This window comes from Nomia melanderi, chromosome 6 (assembly GCF_051020985.1).
Source record: "Nomia melanderi isolate GNS246 chromosome 6, iyNomMela1, whole genome shotgun sequence".
In the NCBI taxonomy this organism is placed as follows: domain Eukaryota; kingdom Metazoa; phylum Arthropoda; class Insecta; order Hymenoptera; family Halictidae; genus Nomia; species Nomia melanderi.
Genome location: NC_135004.1, coordinates 6,453,275 through 6,479,457, shown reverse-complemented (window position 1 = coordinate 6,479,457; position 26,183 = coordinate 6,453,275). Strand labels below are relative to the sequence as shown.

Genomic DNA, 26,183 nt, shown 5'->3' with positions numbered 1-26,183 from the left:
CACTTCTATACAATAAATATTATAAGCATTAATTATATTATGTTTTTGATATTCAAGCTTTCGTCTTATTAATCGAAGAATGTACATAAATATTAATCAAAAATACATAGCAAAAATTTAAATAATTGAAACATTTGTACGAAAATTACTAACAAAAATCATAATTTCTTGACCGTTTTTCATTATGTAATAATGAGATAAATGATACAAGTGCAAGTGGACAATGCGAAAATAACGAAAACAATACGTATTTATCCAATGCACAATATAGTTGAGTCCATATGTTATAGCAAGTGTGTATAATATTGTATATTTAAACGAATATAATAATGAGCAATTAAAAATAATTTTAATTCATTACTAAACTTAGTATTTGTGACAATTATATTCTATTAATACAAAAATGAGTGTCCAATAGCTTTTTGTGCGTATACATATTTTAAAAATGGCAAAAAATTCTTAAATTTTCAATACATATTGAAGAGGTTCTAATTCGATGTATTTAATAATATGATATGATACATTACTAAAATTTAAAGTGGCAATAATTAGAAATATGCAATACAGAATTAATGATCATTAGGTAACAATATCGGATAATAATATGTTTTATACCATAAAAATTGTTTAAATATTTCTAAATTAATTTTGTATAATGCAATTTCTGTATTGTACTATTCAAAGTTTTATTAATAAGTGCCATTCGAAACAAAGAAGTGATTTTTTTGTCATAGCAACGGGTACATCATCTATGATATATCTGTAGTTGCACTGCAAACACTACAAAATACTTACGAATATCACTATCGCGGGTAATGACTTTAGCACTCCTAGTGGTGTATTTTATAAGCTTACATTTGATCAGCATTTGTAGATTCGCAATGAATGTAACCACGCCCGTGAAGCTTCTTTTTTTGGAATTTAATATTTTTTAAAATCATTGCAAGTACTTAATAATATTTCAAGTAAACATGACGAAAGATATTACAAGATGTTATTGTTGGATCTTAAAAACCAATGAACTACAACATACAATGAACCTTACTCTTTCATCTAAATAAAGTGTAGTGACACCACTCGTTCGTTTATTCAGACATAACGTATTTGTAAGGAATATTTTATTTCATACCTGGTGTTTAGTGATATCAACAGAACACACATTTTTAAAATTGCATTATATCTTATACAATTAATAATGATACACTTGTTGTTACTTTTTCATTTGTGTACGTACGTACTTAATCAAAAATATGAGGGTTGTTTTCGAAGTTCTATATCAGATCCTGATTTACCAACCCTTATATTGAATCATGCTAGCGTACCAGCGGAATGTATCAAAGAATGTCGTTTACGTTATTATATGTAAGTAATACACTTTTATTTGGTAATGATAAATTGAACTACAACAGAAATATATTTTATGCATGTGATTATTAGGTTTGCAGGACTAATGAATGGTCAACAATGTTTTTGTGGCAGTAATTATGGAAGGAGAGGTATGTCCACCTCTTGTACCCTTTCTTGTACTGCTGATCCAAATAATTATTGTGGTAGTCAAGAAGCAATGAGCATATATTCTACAGGACAAAAAGGTATATTTATTAAATATTATTAGGTCATGTAATATGAAATGTCAGATTTTTCTTGCTTATAAATGTTTGTACTACCATTTTTATTTCTTTGTTTTTCATGTAATTTTTTAAACAGTTTAATTGTCGATTATCAGTATCATAACTTTTTGCAAGAAAATTTTTCCAAATTGTTCATAATAACTATTTCTTGCATCGTGTTTGGAAATATGAATATCACCAACATTTGCATAATTGTCTTATATGAACTCAAACTTGGATATAATGATGCAAAAACCATTCGAAATATAAACAAAGCATTTGGGGTCAATACTGTGAATGAAAGAACAATGTAGCATTGATTTACAAAATTTTGTTTCAATGATGTTTCTTTACAGAATGAGCCATATAATAAACCTGAAACAGTGGTCTATAACGATGTCTTTAAAATTTATTAACTTTAAATATTCAGAATTTTTCAAAAAAAGGAATACATTCATTAAAAATACATTCACAGAAGTGTATTGAATCAAATAGAGCATATTTTGAATGAGTAAACGTTTTTTAGAATATCAAATAAGGTTTCCTTTTTTCGCAAAATCTGACATTTCATATTATACGACCTAATATTATCATATGAAATTAATAAACTTTTTATATTTGTGAATTTAATCTAATTATATTTTTTAGGTCCCAGTCCACCAAGAAGGGTACAGATAATTCACAGTAGACCTACTAGTTTAGAAATTACATGGGAACCACCTGATATTTTTAATGGAAACATTACTTTTTATGCTTTAAGAGCAGTAGTTCTCGAAACACATGCTACTAATTTGTTACCTACTGTGAAAAGTCAAGTACAAGGTGAAGCTTCGAACAGTACTAGTTTACAAGGCTTACAGCCAGGAACCAAATACAATGTATCTATCATTGCTAAAAACATCCAAGGAAGTAGTGAATCTGCTTATGTTTCAGGGTGGACATTAATAGGTCCACCTAATAAACCAATTGCACCAAAAGTGATAGAACAAACAAGTACTACCATAACTATTTTACTCTCAGAAGGAAGTAGTGAATATGGACCCATTAGCACATATCAAGTATTTGTCGTTCAATCTGGCATAATACCTCCATCAGGGCCCAATATTACATACTATAATTATGAAAAATCAATGGAGCAGGGTTTAGGATATTATGTCACAGGAGAATTTATAGCTTCTGAATTTTATAAATATGAGAAGTTTATAATTGGTGATGGTAAAATGATTGGAGGATATTACAATGCACCTTTAAATACTCAACCAATTCCACAGTTAGGTCTAGCAGTAATTTCTAGATTTCAGAGGGAAATGCAAGTCGCTTATTCAGACTTATTTACCAATGTAAAAAGATACAGTATAAATGAAAATAATGAAATGGATGCCACAACAATTGTTCTGTGTGTTGCAATTGGCATTTTAGGAGCGTTATTAATAGCTTCAGTAATATTATATTTTACTTTACGACAACGCCATGAAAAGTTTCGTATGACAAAACTTCCAGAACAACAAGAACTTACATTACAAGGACCACTGTATGAAGTTGACAATATAGCGTACATTCCAGATGATGTACCTGAAAGGGTTAATTATTACCAAGAACTAAAAAATAAGGTATGGACTATACCACAAGATGTATTAACAGTTAATGACATTATAATACGTAGAGGAAGATTTGGAACTGTTCATACAGGTACAGTTGATAAAGATGGTAAATCATCTACTGTAGCAATTCATAATATAGCAGACAAATTATTAAAAACATCTGACAAAAGAAGCATGTTAAGAGAATTAGATATATGTATCAGAGCTTCTCCAATGAAATATCTTGCAGATCTTATAGGAACTTGTGAAACGCAAGATACTTTGTATGTTGTACTGGAATTACCACTTCAGACTCTGAAACACCGATTGTTAAGTGCAAGATCTGGTAATATATTTCCAGTTAATCAGATGTTATCTATCGCAGCTAAGATAGCATCTGCTTTGCAACATCTTGAAAATTGTAAAATTGTGCATGATCATTTATGTGCACGCAGTGTAGGTATTTGCAATGATTGGACACCTAAATTAATAGGCCATGGTATTTCTAAATATGCATTAGAAGATGTGAAGTACATACGATGGACAGCTATTGAGAATTTTGCTAATAAGAAGAAACATGTATCAAGTGTAGTTTGGGCATTTGGTGTGCTTTTATGGGAAATGCTAAGCATGGGTGGCACACCATATTCTAATTTTACACTTGACAGTGAAGTAGAGGAAGCGGTTGAACAAGGTGTTAGATTACCACAATTAATAGATACTCCTGATCCACTTTATGAAGTTATGTTATCTTGCTGGCACTTTGACATTCAAGAAAGACCAACATTTTCAGAACTTACAAGATTGGTAAATATTTTTAACTATTTTATGTTATATATAAAATATTTCCTCATTAATGCATACTTATTATATTTTATATTTTTAGGACACTTTAAGTATCTGTCCCATCACATCAATTACAGAATCATATATCCCAGAATTAGAATTAAACTAACATAATGAACAAATGCTTATACTTTTATAGTATTTACATAATATTTATTAAGTGTTGTACATAGTCACATGTATTAAGTACTTTTCAATATTACCTTTAATTATTTTGTGCAGTTACCATTGCTATCTTTTTTACAATATTTTATATTTTTATATTTGTTTTAAAAATGAACTATAATACAAGTATTAATAGTGTAACACTATCCGTCCGCAAAATCTAGAATAAGATTGAAAAAATTGTGTTTTTGGCAAAATATAATTTTCTATCTAGGGAATTATGAAGCAGTAATAATACAGTCATGATTATATATTCTCAATTTTATAAAATGACTGTACTATGGAAGTAACTACTGATTAATGTTTCATTACAAAGAAAAGTTGTATTATTAAATTATTACTTCAAGTACTTTAATTATATTTTAGGTACATTTTCTGATTTTATTATTATATACATCGAATATTATATGTACATATAAACACTTTTTTTTATTTCATAGAATGTTTATAAGGTGATGATTGAATTTATATATTTACAACAGCTTTTCTTAAGAAATAATGTATAAGAAAATAAAATGATCTCAAGGTTAATATATGTATATATACGATATGGATTAACAGTATTTACTGTAAATTTGATTTATTGTTTTGTACTTAGAGTTAACTGTATGTGTTCTGTGTTATAAGTTTTGATATTGTACTTGGAATCCTAATACAGGATTTATTAAACCAAGATATTTTTGCACAAATTATAAAATCTATTTATTATTCTTTATTTATATAATATCCATTTTAGTATTAATATTAAAACCAAAATGAAATATATATGTTTTGTTTGTATATACCTACTATATGAGTAACTCTATGTGAATGTTCAATCAAACAGGGTAAAGTTGGAATGGAGGGGGTCCCCTCCTCACGAGGGGAAAAACCCTAGAGAACTCATGGAGCTTCTAATTTCGATACTCTTGAAATAGATCATAATATTTACATATGTTCATTCGTACTTTTAATTATTGAGTTTGTATAAATTTACTGAATATAAACAAATTATCATTAAAACATGAAACAAAAAAAGAAATAAAAGTTCTTTAATACGTTTGCATTGAATTTATATATTTTAAAGAAATAATACATTATAACGGTTCACAAGTATGGCTCGAATAATGTTTGTTGGTCTTGTAAATATACGAAATGTAATAAATGTCAGTAATATCAGTGCAGTTGGAGGTACTTTACATATTAGACAACATTCGGTAAGCCTAAATTATTATATTATTTAATTTATTTATGTCAATAAACATTCATCGGTATTTACATTATTTTTATAACCTATAAATTTACCATGATAGTATTATAATAACTTTAGGATGTCACATCTAAACCTGCGACTTCAATAGCTATTGAACTATCAAAACTTGTGGATTCTGATGAGGCAGTAAAAAAAGAAAAGAAACTCAATAAAGCTATGAAAATATATTTGCAGAGATGTAAAGATTATCGTAAGTTGCAATTTTATCATGCAAATGTGCGCAAATCTGACTAAAATATCGTTACCGATATAAAAATGAAAAAAATAACCAATTTACATTACCTGTTGTTAGGAAAATTTTTAGAAATAGAAATAATAAAATATGAAATTGGAAAACGACATTTAGCCAACATGATGGGTGAAGATCCTGATAAATTAACAGAAAAAAGTATTGCGGTAAGTTACATTCGTTTTATACAAAGAATAACTTTTTACCTATATATTTCAGATCTCTTTTAATAAAATAAAAAATTAACTCAATAAAATATTTACTATTGACATTTCACGATGATGTAAAAATGAACACATATATGACATATATTCTCAAATATTAATAAAATAGAAGTAACACAAAAAATTTTTTTTTTAATAACTAAATATAATAATTTTTATAGAATGCAATAAATTATTTGTTTCCTTCGGGTTTATATGATTGGAGAGCACGTCCTTTAATATCGGATCCAGTGAAAACATTTGGACAAAGCAAAGAAGCAGAATTCAATGATATGGGCAGACCATTTCATTTTTTCTATTATACTTGTAAAAAAAATTATTATGAAGTATTACATGTAAGTAACATTGTAAACCATTTATATCTTAATGTTTCATACAATGCTTTATGTATACAACGAATATTCTTAATTATAGAATATAGCAAACAATATGAAAATTTTAAATGAAAAGGAAGAACAAATGTGGGCGCAAAAAAAATTACCTACTTCTGAAAATAAAGTGTAAGTTATGATTCTTTCACTATATTTATTTTATTCTATTATGATAGTTAATATTTTTAATTATTTCAGAGATTTGTTAGGAACAGATTGGTGTGCTAAAAATGATGTGGAAAATATAATGAACGAAGAACTTGAAACAAATGAAGTAAGTATATAGTTTTACTTTTACTTTTTGGTTTTATAATATACTTCTTTTTGACTTGTTATATGTTTCTGTTCAATTTAGTATACCTATCTTATTAAATCTTTGGAAAGGCTGGCAGTACATCCAATGTCAAAGGATAACTTTGATTTCATTATGAAATTTAGAAAACCATTGAAAAATATTATAGGTGAACTTACACTTCCACCTGTATGTATTCTTATAATGATACATTATAAATCATTTTTTCAGTTTCAAGTAATATAATTTTTATTACAGATTGAATATGATAGCAATGGTAGACCTTTCATCGAAACCAATAGTGAGTATAAGAAAAAATATATTCATACCACACACACTGTAATAGTATACAGGGTGTTGTTGAAAAATAAGACCTTGATACTTTATTTAATGTTGCTTAATTATTTGGAAGGTATTTTTTATTTCATTTTAATCCCTATGTCATCTACTTTATAGATCATCTTTTTTCAAGGACTTTCTATGTAGTTAATTTATTTATAATATATTGTAGAAAGAAAGCAAATTGAACATGGAATCATAGTATATTTTTGTTTCATTTCAAATTTTGTATTATTCCTTAAAACATTTGTATGCATATCTAGGATAATCTATGTGTACAATTCTGTAAATTAAAATATGAACTATTAAATCTGTTAGTGGCAAACTAATTATATATAAATATAATTCCATTCAAATTTGTTTCTTTTAATTTCATTTGTTGGCTTTTATGAAATTATTTTAAGAGTTATCTATATTTTTCAGATTGCAAAAGAAAATCTTCAAGAGGAAATGTAAAGGTGATAGGCAAAGGATCTGGAAATATTACTATCAATGGACACGATATTACATACTTTGAGAGGATACTGCACCGTGAACAGGTAAGTTTTTATAGATATTTATATATCCTGTATTCTGACTATATTTACCTTTATCAATGAGCATGAAGATTTCTTAGTGTTATTTCATATTCTCTTTTAACCTTTATCGGTCCAGAAGTACTTTCAGTTTACTTACAGCCATATACAGAATATATAATTGACAAACGGAAGTAAATTATGAGAGAAATTACAAACTACAAGAGATTGATGTGCAACTTAATATGTTAAATGAAAATATAATAAAAATAACAAAATGATTTTTTACCCCAATATACGCAGTATTCAACATAATAAGTATATTGCATATATTGTGATATTAGTTCACTAAGTATTAATATCAATAGGTACACATTAAATTTGAAATATACCCCATTTTCTGTTTATTTAACCTAAGTTACTTCAAGAAAAATGAAAATTTATATGAAAAAATATTAACAGCCTGTTTTTCTATATACATATTATATTTATCAGTCCTGCACTTATCACATTTATTGGAAACACCATTATCAGTACCTCATAAAACGTTAATAGTTTGTACAAAATTAAAACCATACATATAAGGTATAATTATAATATAATTTTAACAGTACATTATAAGAATAATAACATTTAATCATAATAGTTGTTTATTGATTTTAATCATTTTCAATTCTGGAAGAAGTTTATTTCATTTTTGAACATAATGCGTGAATAATTACAAGTATTATTTCCGCAGAAGTAAAATTATATAATGAACTAATTATTTTTACAGTATATAAAAACTGAAAAATCAAAATAAAATTTATTAATGTAGTTACTTCAAGAACAAGGAGCAATAGGAAAACTGAAAATATATTCAATTTCATATTAGTATTCATCCTTAATGGACGGGTGGTTTTTTGTCTATTTTTTTCCAGTCCCGGGAATTCGTGAAGAAATTATATAAACCTGCAAACATGTCTTTAAATTATTGCTGATTTATTAAATTAGTATCATTATTAATACAATTTTGAGAAATCACTTATTTTCATTTCTAGTACTTGTCACTAATACTGTGTTTTACAAACCATTAAATTAACATGAAAACACATAAATCTACGTGTCCCGTCCGTTAAGTGTTAATATCCCATCTATATTTATATGTAGATTACTATAAATATTGTATATATTATACATTTTATTGTATATACAGTAGTATATACTGAACGTATGTATATAGTGTTATTAGCATTTTATTTCTCATAAATGTAAGGTGATTAGACACCTCAATTTTTCGAGGTTTATCTCTATTTTTGATTTGGTATCTCGATGCTCCCAAGATGCATTTCCTGGAATGTCCTGATTTTCAAATTATATTGATTATAATTATAATAATATTAACTATATTGAGATATTCATGATTTTCAGCACAAGTAATAGACAAAGAAATTTAATAAAAGCTCCCCTACTCTTGTGTTTTTCTTTTTTTCTTTTGTCTTTGCATCTTGTGTCTCGATTCTCAGTTGCGTTGGTATAGTCACGTTTCTTCTCTTTTTTATTAGTACATTTTTAAGAAAGAAAAATTAAGAAATTCATAAAACTATAGTTTTACTTCCTTTCAATTCTTTTTCGTGTGAGGAAACCAGTTTCTAGCTGCCGCGAACAATATTTTTTTTTTAATACAATCGATACTTCGACTATTTTGGACTAATATAATTTTTTAATAGCGCCTACAGTTTTGAAGTGAAAAAAGTTCGTAAAGTGGATATAATAGTGATTGTGCGATTTCTAACTAGTGTACGAACTTCGAGACCTCTCCGCCATCTTGTAACGGTACTTATGTTATGATAGTGAAAAAGAAATGATCTACACCTCTACTACATCTTGCGTCCTATGACAACAAAAATAAATCGACAAAGCTTGAAATTAAATGACGCAAATGAAATCAACAAGATACAAATTATTTGTATTTGTATTTCTATCACCCATTTTGAATCATCATACTTCTGATTTAACAATTTCATAAGGGATTCTTCAGAATAACGATTGACAATTACAAATCAATATACTGAGAAGAATCATTGTTTTATAGTCTATAAATCTGGTATACAGAAGTATTACCAATTGAAAATGTAAAACTTTATATCGTTCAAGGAAAATCGACATTATTGAACGAATGATTCGTCGCGATTCATTACGAAATACGCTGAAAGAGTGTACAAACTTAAAACGCTGAGAGAACGAAGATCGTAAGAATACGAGACTGTGCGAATTGTTAGTATTTCCTATGAACGCGATTTACCACGGTCTCTGCGATCTCAGGACAGACACCGTATGTGCAGAAAGCTCGATCCGAGCTCAGTGTTAATCGAGCCGCTCGATAGTACAACTGGCTTACGATGTTGTTATAAGACTGGTACTTTGTGTTCGATCAGATCAATAAACATCATCGCACGTGAGAAACACCGGAATTGGTTTCTTCATCGACGTTTTCTTTCGGTAACGAGATATCGTAAAACATTTATTTGTCGCATCGATCGTTGAATCCTTCGCACGACAATTACAAATAAAAGAGAACATAATGTAACTTGTCATTTTTTTCCGCTACAATTTCTTGGCTTGGTAATAGTAAAATGAAAAATTAAATTCTGTTGTAAATTTAATCGCGATGACGTTGAAAAGAGCGGTTGCTTTACCATTCGTTTCAAAAGTTTTGTGTTACGTAAATTATGTTTGTGCTTTTGAAAAAGGATATTGAAATTAGCAGTTCTTTTTTGATCTTGGTTTATCGGGCTGAAGGTGTTAAATGCGGATGCATGAATGTGGTACCGGTGTTTGAGTATTGTTTGCGTTTGTACGGAATTTTTTATAATAAGCAAATATTTTGCTTGTTTTTTTCTTGTTAATAAATTCGTTTCTGTTGGCCAGTTTCTGTGAATAATTCGTGGTGATTGAAAAGACACTTTTTAGAATTTCTTGAAATGATTGCTCGTTCGACAACAGCGTTAAAATGAATACAGCAACGTACTACGCAGACTAGAAAAATAAACTTTTCTTTTGGGTACAGAAATAGTGATCATCTCAAAATGTGTTTCATTAGTTTCGTGTTTGTTATTGCGATGTTTTTCGTTTCCTAATTGTTTGTTAAATTTAATTTTAAATTTCCGTGTATAATTTCGAAAAACCTTATTATTTTTTCTACTCAATAAAATAGAAAATTCTTTATAAATTCCGTTTCGAATTTTACATATTTTTTTGTATGACAGTCGAAAAACAGCGTTATCAAATTATTCGCACAGTATTCATATAAAAGGTTTAGAAAGTTTTTTACTCGTTATTTTAAGAATCTTTCGATAGTAATAGTCGAGCCTTATACAGATTTAAAAATCGTCAGGGAAGTACGTTGCTGCGACTGTAATCATTAAACTATGCGAAATATACGTAAACGTCATCTTACGCGTCTTTCTCGTGTTTCTAAAATCGTGTCTGTATGTCGAGAATGTTCTCGTCTTCGTACTTGAAGGACTCGAACTGTATATAAATAATATCAATTTAAAGGTAACGGCGCGGCACTTCACAGTTATCAATGTATGTGCCCGATTTTCCAATTGACATTCGCGCCTCACGCAATGCACCTCTGACCAGCCTCAGACGTCATCAACATTGTCTGTGTTCCTTCAGATTAAACAGTATCATCATTAGAAAGAAAAGTTTTATTTTTCGAATTGACAAAACATTATTTAGTAACAATTATCTAAATTACTTACTAAATTAACTGTTACTAATTATTATCATCTTTATATCTACTTGCAAAATTTTCTAAAATAACTGTAACGTTACATCATATAAATCAGTGATACAATTCAATAATTATTACATTAATGATTATTAATAAATTTTATTGTTCAATAATTTTTTAAAACTATTCCTTAAATAATGTTTTCAACCTTTAAGGACAGTAATTTGTATATTTTTCCGATAGCCAAAGTGCAATATGAAAACGTTGCACTATTGTCTTTCAAAATGGAACGCATAAGATCATTGTCGTTATAACTGTTATAAAATATTTCTAAGAAACATTGTTCCATCGGATCGAACACAATTCCATTCTACCAACAATCTTGATTATTGGACATTTTTATTGATGGGGAATTTTCATTAAAGAGTGGAATACACGCGGAAGAAACTGACGAGTGAACCTTATCAGATCTCGAGCTTCCGTTCGGAGGCAGTTCGCAAGGCATTACCAGGTTTCCAGCGTGCAATTAGTACTCATAACGATATCTTTGTAGATCAATGATGTAACCACGTAAAGTACAAAGCGCGGAGGATGGCGAGTGATTCGGCGTCACCGACGCCGAAAAAAACTGTACTAATGGAACGGATCATCGACATGGAGGACGTGACGACCTCTCCTGTCCCGGCCACGCCGAAACGCACGACCTCGACGTCGTTGTTGCTGACGCGTTGGCTCGTGGCGAGAAACGCGTCTCGCTCGAAACCGGAAACGAGTTGGCCACCGAACGAACGGAGCCTGGATTACGGAACACCGCCGCCCATTGAGGAGCCGCACTGCTACTCCATGTGTCCCAGCGAGAGTTCCTGCACCGAGGAGATGAATTGCATGTTGCAGGTCAACAAAGACATAATCAGGAACCTCTTGACAGAGCATATGAGGAGCGTGGGCGGTCGGTTGCAGCTCCTAAGCGATCTAGAGACAGACAAGCTGGACTTGACCAGTTCTCAACGCGTCGAGAAATTCTACAAGCGCCACGAGATAAATACGCTCCTGTTGCACGCCAGTTTCATAGGTCGACTAGATCTTATGGCTAGTCTTCATGAAGCTGGGGCCGACTTAAATTATTCCGAGCAGGAGCAAGGTCTCTCCCCGTTGCACTTGTGTGCGTTTAACAATTCGCTGGAAGGGGTGCAATATCTGTTAAATAACGGAGCGATTATAAGTCTAGATCAAACTCATACGCCTTTCTACTATGCTGCTTTTGGTAATGCCCTGAAAGTCGCTCAGTACTTCCTCCAACTGGGTATCAGCCAGGAGTCACCTTGCGCGGAAGAGACCGTGCTACACGCGGCAGCCAGATCGAACGCTCTGGGCGTGCTGAAACTATTAGCGCCGCACAATCCGACTCTGAACAAGTTGGATTGTAACGGGTACGGCGTCATACACCACGCGGCGGACAGTGGAGATCCAGCTTGTTTAACGGTGCTCTTAAATGCCAGCTGCCAAATAGACTTGCCAACCAAAAAAGGCGATACTGCTTTGCACCTAGCCGCAGAGGCCGGTTGTATGGAGAACGTGGAAATTTTGATCGAAAGGGGCGCGAACGTCCACTTCAAAAACCACAGAGGCCAGACGGCATTGCACATAGCCGCTCGATCACAGTCGCTGGAGTGCGTAGAGCTGTTGCTGAAAAAGGGCGGCTGCGATCCTGATATCGAAGACAACGATGAGAGAACGGCCCTGCATCTTGCTCTAGGGAGGTCCTTGTTGGCTTACGATGTTACAGAATTCTTAATCAAATGGAGGGCGAACATCAATAAAACCGACAAGTACGGTTACACACCGCTCCACATCGCCGCGTTAAATGAATTATCTCAATGTGTCGATATCCTGATTCAACACGGAGCTGACCTAAGCGCGAGAACGAAGGGCGGCACTAGCGCTTTGTCCATTATCCTGCGCAAGACGCCGACATCTTTGAACGTCTTCAAACAGAGGCTGGACACCTCTATCACGCTTCATCAGCACGGATCAGCGGCAGGTGAAGTTGAGCTGAGGCTAGACTTCCATCCTCTGTTGATGCATCAGAAGCAGGGCGAGATCAGGTACCTGGGCACATTCGTGAAGGAAGGTTACAAGGAAATCCTAGAACATCCGCTCTGTCAGGCATTCCTCCATTTAAAGTGGCAGAAGATCCGCAAGTATTACGTGGGAAGACTGATTTTCTACCTGTTCTACGTCTTGATACTCACTGGCTGGGTGATGACCGCTCTCGCGCATAATTGTTACAACGAGTCGCATGGCCAGATGGACCCTACACAGCCACCGTTGTGCGCGAACACCACTGGCGTCAACGGATTCCTCTATAGACATCCTGCGGTCCTCGAAGTCGAATGGTACGCGTTAATGGTGCTGACCATTCTTGAAGCGATCCGCAAACTAACCAGCATACCGACATATCTGTCAGTCCGTCAGTTTTTCACCCAGGCGGAGAACATGGTAGAATGGTGCGTGATACTGAGTGTGTTTGCCACGTCTTTCATATACACCGGCAGGACTTATCCGTGGCAAAGCCACGTGGGAGCATTCGCGGTTCTATGCGGCTGGAGCAATTTGATGTTGATGATAGGCCAGTTACCCATATTCGGCGCGTACGTGGCCATGTTCACCAGCGTTCAAGCACAAGTCTTCAAGCTTTTATTAGCGTACGCTTGCCTCTTGGTAGGATTCACCGCTAGTTTCTGCGTGATATTCCCACGCTCGAAGTCCTTCAGCAGCCCGCACATCGGCTTGATCAAGGTCCTTGTGATGATGACTGGCGAACTGAATTTTGAGGATCTTTTTTTCCCCAGAGAAGAAGATGGCAAACCTACAGACGTGGGCGGAACCTCTTGGATACTGCTGCAGGTATCAGCTCAGTTGTCCTTCGTGCTGTTTCTTTTGTTCGTTACTATCGTTTTGATGAATCTTCTGGTTGGCATAGCTGTGCATGATATAAAAGGATTGCAGAAAACTGCGGGCCTAGCGAAACTCGTACGACAGACAAAATTAATTTATGACGTCGAGACCGCGCTTTTTTTGGGTCTGATGCCCAAACGGCTAACCAAGTTTTTGCGATGGACCGCTCTCCTGTTACCATCTCCCCTTAGGGCAGTTTTAACCGTCAGGCCACTTAATCCGAGGGAGACTAGGTTGCCGAGAGATTTATTGTCTGCAGCTCATAAGATAGCCAAGGAACGGAAGAACATGTGCAGCACACTGTGCAGCAGGAAAAACACCAGCACCGCATACACCTATCTCAAGAGCGAGCCCTATTCGACGGTTAGGAGGAGACCTGCTGTAGAGAGCGAATGCACAGACGATTCCACGGTTCAAGGGGAGTTATCAATGCTGAAGCAAATTTGCAAAAGGAACCAAGAGCTTCTTCAGGATCTCTTGATGACGCTGATGGCGGACAAACGATACGGAACGAAGAAGGAAGAGGATAAGGTTAATTAAACGCGATCTTTCGTTCGTGGAATTCCGGCAAGTGTCGATGTATCGTGTGAATGATCTGAGTGCTTCCCAGATCGAAAATCACATGCATCGGGAACGGAAGAAATTGCGGCGTTCCGTCACGTGGCTCGTGTAGACCGTTGATCACAGACGATTGTAATTCCTCCGTGGTCGCTAGTTTTATTCTTATTCATCATTCGAACGCGACTGTTGCCTCTTTCCCGAAATCAGACGAAATTTTGCGAAAAAAAAATAGGAACGAGGCACGGCAGACTTTTAAACGTTGACCGAGTGTACCGTGCTTTGCATATCGCGCTTTATAAATTTCCGGGCGAAATTTGGCGGAGCGAGTATGTATAAATCATTCCGTACATATGAGTTAGAGAGGTTTACGTTTACCTGCGAATTCGTTTTGAGTTTTCACGATGAATTTCTTTGTATAATTTTAACCTGTCGATTCTTTTGTTGACCTTTATGGGGAATGTGCGCTGATAATACTTTAAGATTGATGGGGATAATTGAATAATTTACGATAATGTACAAATTTTCTTCGGTATACCTGAGAAATATTTTAATATTGTATGTTAAGAACTTGAATTCCGTCCAGGAAATAAATATTCAGGAGATCATGAAGTGGACCATGTAGAAATCGAATGTTTATAGAACGAGATAGAAAAATAGATATAATTATTATGTAATTTATTACAACGTACGCGGATTGTTATGAAAATAATTGAAGATTGTAAATATGACGCGATTAAATAGTGCAACTGATACATTTTATTTTTTTATCTGAGTGTACAAAGATATACAAATAAATCATTTTTTGCATATGCGTCAGATAATTTTTATATGCACAATTTTGTATGTACTAGTTTAAAAACAATTATCCTCATAGCAATATAAGGAATTCTTATATAAATAATTTATACTCGGAATACTTAATATACATGAAAAGTAAGAAACCGGATAAATTTTATAAAATCCCACTTATGCGATATTCCATTAAAGAATATTTACATATTTATATAACTTTACAAATATCTTTTTCTAAAACTATTGATAATTTATACATTTTATATTTTAATTCACAATAAATTCTAATATTAAACTTCATCCACACAGCTGAAATTTTTCTATGACTGCTATACATAATATTAAATAATAAACTGTATAATTATTTTAAAAAATGTATAAAAAAAATTATTTTAATATGATTCAGAATTCTAAAGTTAATTTAGAGGAAAGGTGCTTTAAATGCTTATTTAGATACTAAAACAATGATTTAACTCTATACAAAACGTAGTATGCAAATAGATAGCATATACTGTTCTGAATTATTATTTCGCCTTGAATAAACTATAGGAAGAAATAACATTCCTTTTTTTTCTGGAAATAATCACGCATAAAATAATAACAATTCTCCACTTGACCGTTCAAGGCAGTTCGTGTAAAAATAAATGTTCTTATTTTGGAAATGTTTCGCGATCCTTTTTCGTCTACGTGGCAGTTTCAAACGCTGCTTATTGCCCAATGATCTTACCTGTGCCTGGAGCGACAAAATTTCAATCATCCTAAACACGTTTCGTAAGATGTATACCTACCAAAGCGAAAAACAAAATGTCGAACGAAGGCGGAATGCAAATCGATGCTTGAATGAGATTTGCAAGATTTAACGGTTCTCACGGTTTATTTCCGACTTCTATTACTGCCGTACACTTTCCGCAATTAATTTTCAGCCGCAAATGTCCTATTAATATCCATCAAACGTATTCACGAATCATTAAGATACAATCATTTGAATCATCAAAAATACAATGATCAGCGAACATAATTTGATTTAAAAAAAAAAAATATTCTTGCACTGAGATCATTATCGTGTTTATTGTATCTTAGTCCTCAATGTAAACTCTATTTAATAAAATTTAGTATTAAAGATTAATTTATTTCATAAATTGAGATCTCAAAATTTCATAAACTCCACAAGTTGAAAATAAAATCAAAATTCTGTTGATCATGGCCGAAGTTCTCGTTCGACCGTTTCTCTTATCAAATCTCGTACATCGTGAAAACATAAAATCGGACATGGCGTTCGTGACAAATCGTTGATGTCCTCGTGGAAACTTTTATAAATGTTGACTTACAATGAGATAACCCTGCGGGTTCGACTTTCGACTTTCACTTGTCAAGCTTATATTACAAATGAACCACGAATGCAAATTAGAGAAAAACATTCCGTTGATTAACGCTACGCGGAGAACATTTTCTTCAAACCGATCGCTAACAAGTTTTAATTACAAAAACGCTGGGTAACTACTTCTCAGAATCTGATACCTCTCTCGATCTTTCGGTAATTAAGCATTCAGACACGGACTTCTGTCATTATCCTTGTGTTGTGCCATTGAGACAAGTAAATTCTAAAATGAAGATGTAAAGAATATTTATTATGTCAGCCGACTTTTATATACTTCACATTTCCCGTGTCACTAATATTAAAAAATTAATTCGAACAAATATTTATCACAGAAATATGTAGCTCAATATCTTCTTCAAAATAAACTAAATATAAATCAATTTATTAATCATCTTATCATTATGAGTATTGTGAAAGTTGTGCGTTTAATGTTTTGTAAAATACATTAAGAACAAGATATAATATTTTTATTACATAAATTCGTACTTCAAATTTTTCAAATTCATATTTGAACTGCAGATTTTGATGTACATGTAGGTTTGTAATACTCTTAAAGTAATTTCTAAGGAATGAAGTTCTTAGCATTATCAGAGATTTGATCGTATTTATGAAAGAATAAAAACGTCTTTAATTTTCCCTTGAACATTTTCGTATAGCAAGTTTGATAAAATCCGTAATTTATACATTACATTCGTATACTAAAAAATAATAATACAAGTTAATACAACGTTTAAATTTCCGAAACATTACAAACACCGTTGCAAAATAGCCACGATATCCACGACGCCATATGGAATTTGGACGCCGGAGTGCTAAGTAAAATTAGTCTGTGAATATTTATGTAAATTCCGATTTTTAAAACGTATTTCGCAGGTTTCAAAATTAAACGAGAATTTATTTTCTTAGCCTCAAAATAAAATGAACATTTTATTAAACTTCACCGTATAGTTGCTTCATTCACATTAATAAACTTTGGCGTTACACATATGCATAAACATCGACTGTTTAATAATATTAATCCAATGCAGCCGTTTATATTGCCATACACAAATAAATATTATAAATAAATGAACGCACCAAGAGACGATAAAAAACTTCCAAGTAAAATGTGTACACAATGTAATCCTTTATAATCGATTCGCACTAGAATAAGAAAAAACTCGCTACTAAAAATTGCTAAATAAAGAATAAACCAATGTCTAAAAATGGAAAATGATTAGATAATCCTTTTCAGCTTCTAACAAAATTCAATGAAAAGATCTTTTCGTATCTTTAGAATCTTGCTTCATACACAATGAATAAAGATTAACACGTCGACTCCCACGGTGGTGACCGATGATCGGAGTTTCCAAATTACTTGAAAACAATTATAATTCGTAAGATCACTCACGTCGAATAAAGATGTCCAATAGTGTAAATAACTAGATAATAGTGTAACCTAAGAATTGTGGTACCGGACAATTAATAATTCTTCCTCTTTATCTTTGTTACAAAAGAATAAGTAATACATAAAACCTTGAAGTTTTTCGTTGCAGTCAATGTGTTAATACAACAAAGTGAACCTTGTCTTCGAGTTCTTTTCAAAAAAGTTGCGAGAATCCTTTTTGTTAAGACGATTTTCGAGCGTTCTGCTTGTTTTTATTCCACGTTTACCAAGATAAGTGGCCATTAACTTGTGCGGCGGCGTTACCGCTCGTTGCTCAAAGAATTTCGATGGACGTACCAAGATGGCGGCGAGCCTACATTAGGTCCGAGTACATTCACGAATGCGCCCATTGAAATTCGTAAAGCGGTTATGAGGTACTTGAGAGAGAAAAACCGGTTCCAATTCGTCGGGAATTATGATCATCGTGTCGGCCCGTGCGATGATAGCGCACAATTACCAGCTACGATAGAATTGAACAAGGACGCTGAGTTTCTGACTCCGCGAGTGTATCTAGATTTTACGGAACATCTTTAAGTCCGGTGGATCCGTTAAAAGCCTCACATCCGCGCGGACTCTTGTCCAGGCGTTACGCGTTTGCGATTTCGACGCCAACTAAAAATCTTTGTTTCTTTCTTTTTTTTTCATTGATTCCGTTTGATCCGTAACTTCATTGCCACCGGATGTGACGAATTTGATCACTGATGAACGCTGTTTTGATACGTAACGACGAAAAATAGGCAGTGGATTAGTGAAAATCTTCAGTGAAATTATAATTAACTCGAAAATAATGTAAGATTGTGAATTCGACATATCCAAACGAAAAAAGACTGGGTGAATGTTGAGAGGATGATCTATGGACGACGGTTATTCCAGTGTAAGAAAAGTTGATTATTTGATATATAACAGTGTAGTCATTGTCGACGACTGAAGTTAAAAGTCAAACTGAAAAATAGAAAGATTTCGAATGAACGAGAAAATATTAAATTGGAGATTTTGAGGTGATAATTGTTGGAAAAAATTATAGGTTTTGTGCAATATTTGTTATCGTTGGTTCATGTGATTCCTTTGTATCGGCGTGAACCGAAGGATATTCAGACGAATGGTACATAAATAATTCATACAAATTCGATAAGGAATGCAAATACTTACGAACAGTGCTGGTTTGTACTTAAAGTAACACTTGAAAATTACTTGCTCATTAACTGTAGCCACATTTGTATCAAACATGAAAATAGTTTTAACAGGTAGTCAAGTATAAATCACTTTGAAATATTTATATGCATTGTAATTTTGATTCAACGAGTAAACTCAAGAAACAACAGTGATCAAAATCGAAATACTTCAAATCTATGCTAATCAGACTCTCTGCATATTTTAAACTTTTACAATTGCAAAGCGAAACAAATAACTTTTACAGTTGCAATATTATTTTAATTACTGTTTAGTAACTACTAAACTTAAATAATTACTGTTTAGTGTTTTTGATTATGACTTATATAGATAAATAAACGCAATTTCGTTAATTTCTAGTGTTTCGATTAAAATGTAATACATTTGAATTGATCAATTCCTTTTAATCATTTCTCTGTTATTAAGAAGTCGATTCGCGTGTAAAAAGATTCTGAGAATCGCATTCTTAAGTGCATTAATTTCTAGTTCATTCGTTGACTTACGACAACGAGCACGCTTTACAATAATTTGCATAATTGCGACAACATATATACTATAAAGTTTTAAAGTTCAGTACGTACAAATGGCGAGTTTTACAGGCAGACCGGAATTCTCAAGCACAGTTACCATTATTTTCTTTTTGTTTCTTCTTCTGTTTTACTTGTCTCGAGTGTGGCGCTAATCATGTGCATAAAAGAGAACAGTAACAGACACCGAGCTCCGCTCGATCGCCTCAGTTCAATGTGAATTAAAATCCGTGCGATTAAAACATCGGTGACTATCGTACAGCATACGACGGAAGTAGTCAGTGTTAATGACAAACGTTCTTGCATAACTTTGTTTTATAGAAAATTTATCTGTGGTATAGTTCCAGTATTACGTGTTCCTCGATTAAACGACACGTGCTGGCAAATTATTACTTCTACTTTTACCCTTTACACTTTTAATTGCTCGAGCGATTATCCACAGACAATCGCGTAGTGTAAATGTCTCAAGTTGCTAGTAACAGACTGGAAAGTAATAAAGAAATATCGATCCGATTACATAGTTATTACGATTAAATTTGATTTTGTTTTCGTAGTTTGTTCTAACCAGTGCAGTATGATATAAAGTTTCATCGAAATCTAATTTTTCTACTAGAGTCTTTATGAATTCTGAAGAAACAGCAAAAAGAGACAGAAAAACTTAACCGTGTTTTCGAGAAGATGTTGCATAACATCAGCAATTATAATTTTTTGAAAAGTATAAAGTAAAAAAGTCATTTGTCAAACTTCTCGTTCTTCATTAAATCCGAGTAAAGTCGAAGGAAGACTAATAAAAATTTACGAACGAAATATTAAACGATAACTATTCTCCAAGGTCCATAGAATAACAGTTATATCGGCTTCAGTCTTGACAACAACTCATTTCAAAATTCGCTTGTAATCCCCGAAAGAGGAAAGCAAAAGAAAACATATGTCAATACTTTTTGCATAGATGGATAGTCTAAGCAGTGGAAAATAAGGAGACTCGTGAGTTCAGCTGCTATTCTTCAGAAAAAGAGGAAGAGGAAGAAAAAGAAAACGGAAGAAGAATCGAAAATCCGAAGAGGATCAACGGGCTACGGACACGGAAGAAGATAGAAGCGGATTCGTGGAGGAGAAAGTCGCATTCGTTGCAACGAAACGACCGGTCGTCGGCGACCTCTGTCCCGTTAGTTTTTAAGTTCAAGGTCCCTATTCGACGGAGGACAGTTCGTCGAGTGGAAGCGTGTCTTTTCCTATCGCGGCTTTATATATAGAATGAATCTTCGTACGGTGGCGATCCAATATAAGTCACTCGGGCGAGTGACACCAGCGGTCGCGTGTGCCGTAATGACGGGACCGTTCTCTTAAAGTGATCCAAATGACTTTGGGACGTGACGTGATAAACGAAGAAAAGAGTGAGGCCGAGGTATGACGATTGGAACGAACGTTCCACGGTGGCGATCCGCGATACCAGGGAGCGCGTTACGTTACGTCGCAGTTTCTTCATCATCCACGGCGCGTAGGGTACCCTGAACGGAATGGAGAACGAGGGATTCAAGGATCTGCCGAAAATCAACTTGCCATCGGACAACGACGAGGGAGAATCGCGAAGTTGTTCGTTCGCCAATCGGAGGGATCGTCGATTGTCGTTCGACGAGAACAACTATCGACTGACGAAAGAGGAAGGCGACGAGAGAGGCCATGAGGACGCCGACAGAACGAGTCCAAAGATAATGCTGAGTTCATTGAGCCATGGAAAGACGACGAGACACTATTCCTTGACCAGACTAAAGAATCGTCGCTCCTGCCTCTACGCCGACGAAGAGAAAGACTCGAAGGTGGATAAGGAGTTCGTGAACGAAGCGATCAACACTCGACAGGCGACCTTGCAGACACTGAATCTACCGTTAAGCCGGGATGGGAAGGCCAGGCATTGTTCCATGTCAAATTTAACCGACCGATCAAACGACCTTCTGTCCACAAGACTAGCACCCACGTTTAGATCGGTTAGGTACGGGCAAGCAGGGAACGTGGAGAAGATCGTAAGCAACGAAGCTCCCCAGATAAACGTGGTCCAAGATCGCATAGAGATCGACGCGGGCACACCACCGCCGGTCGACGAGTCCCTGTTTTACGACAACCTGGACGTGTTTCGGCAGGCTCACATCAACGGGAACGACCTAACGTCGATCATGTGGTCGATGATCACCACCGCGGAGATGAAGCTGCTGCTCGAGCTGGAAAAGTGCAACGCGTTGCCGGAACTGCCTCCCGGCGAGAGAGTTAAAAACATCGCGTACGTTTGGTGTTGCTACAGGGGCCTGGCGCACCTGTTGCCGAAATTGGAGCAGTCCGGCGCGTGTTTCGACTACACCGTTCCATGCACTGGCATGAACGCAATCCTTGCTGCCTCCTTGAGCGGTAACGTAGCCTGCGTCGAGCACCTGATCAAGATTGGCGCCGATGTGAACTGCAGGAACCCGATCAACCACTACACTCCCCTTCATTTTGCTATATACAGGAACTCGGTAGATGCGGCGCGGGTGTTGCTGGACAACGGCGCGAAACCGACCACTTATCTTTACCAGGAGATCGTCGAGCCGGTGTTGCACTCGGCAATCAGGTCGGACGCGGTCGAGATAGTGAAGCTGTTGTTGGAACGCGGCGCGAGCATCGTCGAGAAGAACCACATGGGCGAGACAGCCCTTCATGTGGCCTGCTTCGTGCAGTCGATCAAATGCGTCGAGTTGTTGCTCGATTCCCCTGGCACCAATATCAACGCCGTGGACCGGGCGCTCAGGACGCCTCTCCACTTCGCCGTAATGACCACCTCTTCGTCTGCGAAGCTGGTGGATATATTATTGAAGCATGGCGCGCTGGTGAACGCGGCGGATAGAACCGGCTTCACACCTCTGCACGTGGCCGCGTTGAACGAACAGTCCCACTGCGTTGATGTCTTAATTTGGGCAGGAGCGGACGTCAGCGCGACTACCAGCGCCGGCTTGTCCGCGCTGAATATCATACTCAGGAAGATACCCGAATCCCTGCAAGTCTTCAGACAGAGGCTGGATGCGTCTATCACGCTGAGGAGACCCGTGCCCCACAACAGGGAGTTCGAGATGAGGCTGCACTTCGATCTGTTGTTTCCAAGCGGCAACCAGTGCGAGACCAGCTTCATCAACACGTTCGTCCAAGAACGCCGCAAGGACTTGCTGTCGCATCCATTGGTAATGGCGTTTTTACACCTGAAATGGGAGAAGATTCGGAAGTTCTATCTGCTCAGGATCCTCCTGTACGCAATGACGGTGATCTGTATGACCACATACGTGCTCACCGCGTTGGCCTACAAATGCTATAACTACGACGATGCGAGCAGCTCGAAAATCTGCAACAGCAAACGGCTTTCCGGCTTTCTGTTCAGGCGGCCCGCCATTGAGATACAGTGGTACCTATTGTTCATCTTCACCTGTATCTCGATACCAAGGAAGATATTCGGATTCATGGTGTACACGTCGGCGAAACAGTACTTCTCGAACATCGACAATGTCCTCGACGGTGTGGTCATCATCAGCGTGTTCGTCACATCGTTCGTGTACACCGGCCGTACCTACGACTGGCAGAATTACGTCGGCGCGTTCGCAATACTGTGCGCGTGGACCAACCTGATGCTGATGGTCGGCCAGTTGCCGGCGTTCGGCACCTACGTGGCCATGTTCACCCACATACAGTTCGAGTTCGCGAAATTGTTGCTCGCTTATTCCGGGCTGCTAATTGGGTTCACAGTCAGCTTCTGCGTGATCTTCGTCGGCGAGCCGTCGTTCGGCAACCCGTTCACTGGACTGATCAAAGTGCTGGCGATGATGGCCGGCGAACTGGACTTCGAGGGTCTTATCACTCAAATCGATCAGGAAACCGAGGGGCCGTTCGTGATCTATCATCCCTTGTCGGTCTGCTCGCAGATCCTGTTCACGTTGTTCATTGTGTTTGTCACTGTGATCCTGATGAATCTTCTGGTCGGCATCGCTGTACACGACATCCAGGGACTGAGAAACCACGCGGGCCTCACGAAACTCGTACGACAAACCAAGCTGATCCTCTTCACGGAGATGGTGCTCCACAACAGCTCGATACCGTATGCTTTCCGTAAATGGATGTCAGACCATAAAATCAACGTTGAGAACAGAAAGAGGGTGCTGGTGGTGAAGCCGCTGAACCCGTTGGAGAAGAGGCTACCCAAGGACATTCTGAAAGCGGCGTACGAGATCGCGCAAAAGAATATACCGTTCATGAACGATGACAGCGTCAGCCTTAGCGATCATGTGATGTGGATGAGGCAGCAGAGCGAAGAATGCTCGGATTCCAATTTGCAATTGATCGTCGAGAATTTGGCCAACAAGCTGCAGTCGTACGAGGAGACCATCAAGTCCCTAAAGGAGCAGCTGTTGGACACCAATAAAACGCTAGAAAGTGTTGTAAAAAATTTGACGAAGGAAAAAAGAAACTGGCATCCCCTAAGTACTAACACTGAACGTACGCAAATGCCTTCGACCCGAATTGTTTCGGACACATGCCAGAATTGATAATAACGGAGCGACGCAAATCATTTCGAGTGAAACAGTCTTCTCTCTATCACTCTCGGGCGTAACGGAAGCGAAGTCAACGTATTGGCTTTATCACGTGTATATCCGGAAATGGAGTATTTTTTAAACGATCGACAAGAGAAACGTACCTCGGAAGTGAAAGTGAAAATAAATGAAAAGACCCTGCTATACAATTTCAGCATTAGAAATCCTTTTAATGTTCTGTGTATCGCAAATTTCTTCGCTCACCATGTGTTTTGTAATTGTTATGTAACGGATTAATGTTGTTAGTTGTACATTCTAGATAATACTTATGACATTTCAGATAGACATTTATAACGAACCATCTAATTTAATAATTAGTATCGAACCATCCCTAGACCGTTGTTCTTTTAATAAAACCATTTTCGATAATTGTATAGTACCTAAATTTACAGAATACAACAATTATTCGGATATTTTTTTATTTTATCAAAATTATCAATGGACTCAATTCACTATAAGAAATTCTAACTTATTTAGGTAATTACATTAATATTTTCCTTTTTTTGTTGAAATTTACCGTCATCTAAGATTTAAATTTGGCTCAAAAGACATGCTTTTTTATTGTGATGTGGCTAATGAATATATAAATTTAAGCGTAGTGTATTAGCTTTTTCGATAATTAACGTACTTTATTTTTAATTACAGATTATATTCCCCTTAATTTTTACGAATATGCAAGACAAAGTTGATATCGAAGCAACCGTTTCTGGTGGAGGGCCTACTGGACAATCTGGTGTTGTTCGTTTAGGCATTGCAAAGGGACTTCGAAACTTTGTTGATATTCAGATGATAGAAAAAATGAGACTTGGTAAAAAAATAACTAACTTTTTAATTAATAATCTGTTGTCAATACATCCAATAACTTGATAACTGTAACAATCAACCAGGTGAATACTACGAACAACAGTAGCATAAAGCTTACGTGCATATTTTCCACCCCACAATTACAATAATAGGTTTAAAGAAATTAAAATGTTAATTTAAAATAGTTTTTCCTGTGATACTTATTATTATCACGTTACGCGGAACTTTCGGGATAAATTTTAAAAATTAACATATGATAGAAACTAAAATAAAGTTATTACCGTCCATTGTTGATTGAAGCACTAATTTCTAAATGTAATTCAGAAAGTGCTAATAACATCGAACATTAAATTCATTGAGTAACATTTTCATTATTTTAATAATGTGAAAAATTTGTAGTTATATTATTATGTTTCAAAAATATTAGAATATTTAATTTCTGGTTTTTAAATTGTAAAAATTTTACAATTTTTTGTAAACATTGTACATTGTATAGAAATATGAAGTAATTACATTATGAATTCGTGGTTTATTTTTATAATAATTACTTACAGTTATTTTTTGTATGCAACTTTTAATAAGAAAATGTTTATCAAATTAATGGAAAATGAATTCTTAATGGAAACATATTTTATGTCTATCTAGCTGGCCTCCTAACAACGGATCCTAGAAAACGTGAGAGAAAGAAACCTGGAAAGGAAGGAGCACGAAGAAGATACACGTGGAAAAAACGTTAATATTGTTTTTCTATACTTTAAAAATTGTAAAAATATATTTCAGTGTAATCTTAAAAAATATTTTTTTTTATTTATTACAAAA

At 35.1% G+C, this 26,183-nt stretch overlaps 3 protein-coding genes and 1 long non-coding RNA gene across 4 annotated transcripts; 3 read left to right on the top strand and 1 right to left on the bottom strand.

Moving 5' to 3' along the window:
• The first annotated feature begins 523 nt into the window (after positions 1-523).
• LOC116428181 (tyrosine-protein kinase Wsck) lies at positions 524-4,808 on the top strand. The gene is made up of 4 exons (XM_031979503.2): positions 524-1,362; positions 1,438-1,592; positions 2,259-3,997; positions 4,077-4,808. Exons 1-4 carry the CDS (start codon positions 1,196-1,198, stop codon positions 4,143-4,145), a joined length of 2,130 nt encoding a protein of 709 aa, XP_031835363.1. The 5' UTR covers positions 524-1,195; the 3' UTR covers positions 4,146-4,808.
• Positions 4,809-5,036: 228 nt separating this feature from the next.
• On the top strand, positions 5,037-26,161 carry mRpS9 (mitochondrial ribosomal protein S9). The gene is made up of 11 exons (XM_076368385.1): positions 5,037-5,397; positions 5,511-5,643; positions 5,746-5,849; positions 6,068-6,241; positions 6,321-6,406; positions 6,476-6,551; positions 6,633-6,758; positions 6,828-6,870; positions 7,332-7,447; positions 25,206-25,368; positions 26,010-26,161. Exons 1-11 carry the CDS (start codon positions 5,296-5,298, stop codon positions 26,099-26,101), a joined length of 1,215 nt encoding a protein of 404 aa, XP_076224500.1. The 5' UTR covers positions 5,037-5,295; the 3' UTR covers positions 26,102-26,161.
• Positions 8,213-9,324, bottom strand: LOC116428197 (uncharacterized). The gene is made up of 3 exons (XR_012998793.1): positions 8,875-9,324; positions 8,494-8,764; positions 8,213-8,374 (listed from the first exon to the last, which is right to left on the bottom strand). It is a non-coding gene; the product is annotated as an uncharacterized LOC116428197 (long non-coding RNA).
• wtrw (ankyrin repeat domain 61 water witch) lies at positions 9,758-24,971 on the top strand. Its single transcript, XM_031979010.2, has 3 exons — positions 9,758-9,904; positions 11,698-14,633; positions 21,459-24,971. Exons 2-3 carry the CDS (start codon positions 11,736-11,738, stop codon positions 24,513-24,515), a joined length of 5,955 nt encoding a protein of 1,984 aa, XP_031834870.1. The 5' UTR covers positions 9,758-9,904; positions 11,698-11,735; the 3' UTR covers positions 24,516-24,971.
• Positions 26,162-26,183: the final 22 nt, after the last annotated feature.

What these genes read in the sequence shown, in the direction of transcription:
- mRpS9 (XM_076368385.1), top strand. Translation starts at nt 5,296, where the DNA reads ATGGCTCGAATAATGTTTGTTGGTCTTGTAAATATACGAAATGTAATA. An exon ending in ATTATTATGAAGTATTACAT is followed by an intron (nt 6,242 to 6,320) that starts GTAAGTAACATT and finishes TCTTAATTATAG; the next exon opens with AATATAGCAAACAATATGAA. An exon ending in GTGAACTTACACTTCCACCT is followed by an intron (nt 6,759 to 6,827) that starts GTATGTATTCTT and finishes TTTTTATTACAG; the next exon opens with ATTGAATATGATAGCAATGG.
- wtrw (XM_031979010.2), top strand. Translation starts at nt 11,736, where the DNA reads ATGGCGAGTGATTCGGCGTCACCGACGCCGAAAAAAACTGTACTAATG. An exon ending in CGAAGAAGGAAGAGGATAAG is followed by an intron (nt 14,634 to 21,458) that starts GTTAATTAAACG and finishes CACGGCGCGTAG; the next exon opens with GGTACCCTGAACGGAATGGA.
- LOC116428181 (XM_031979503.2), top strand. Translation starts at nt 1,196, where the DNA reads ATGATACACTTGTTGTTACTTTTTCATTTGTGTACGTACGTACTTAAT. An exon ending in TGTCGTTTACGTTATTATAT is followed by an intron (nt 1,363 to 1,437) that starts GTAAGTAATACA and finishes TGTGATTATTAG; the next exon opens with GTTTGCAGGACTAATGAATG. An exon ending in TTTCAGAACTTACAAGATTG is followed by an intron (nt 3,998 to 4,076) that starts GTAAATATTTTT and finishes TTATATTTTTAG; the next exon opens with GACACTTTAAGTATCTGTCC.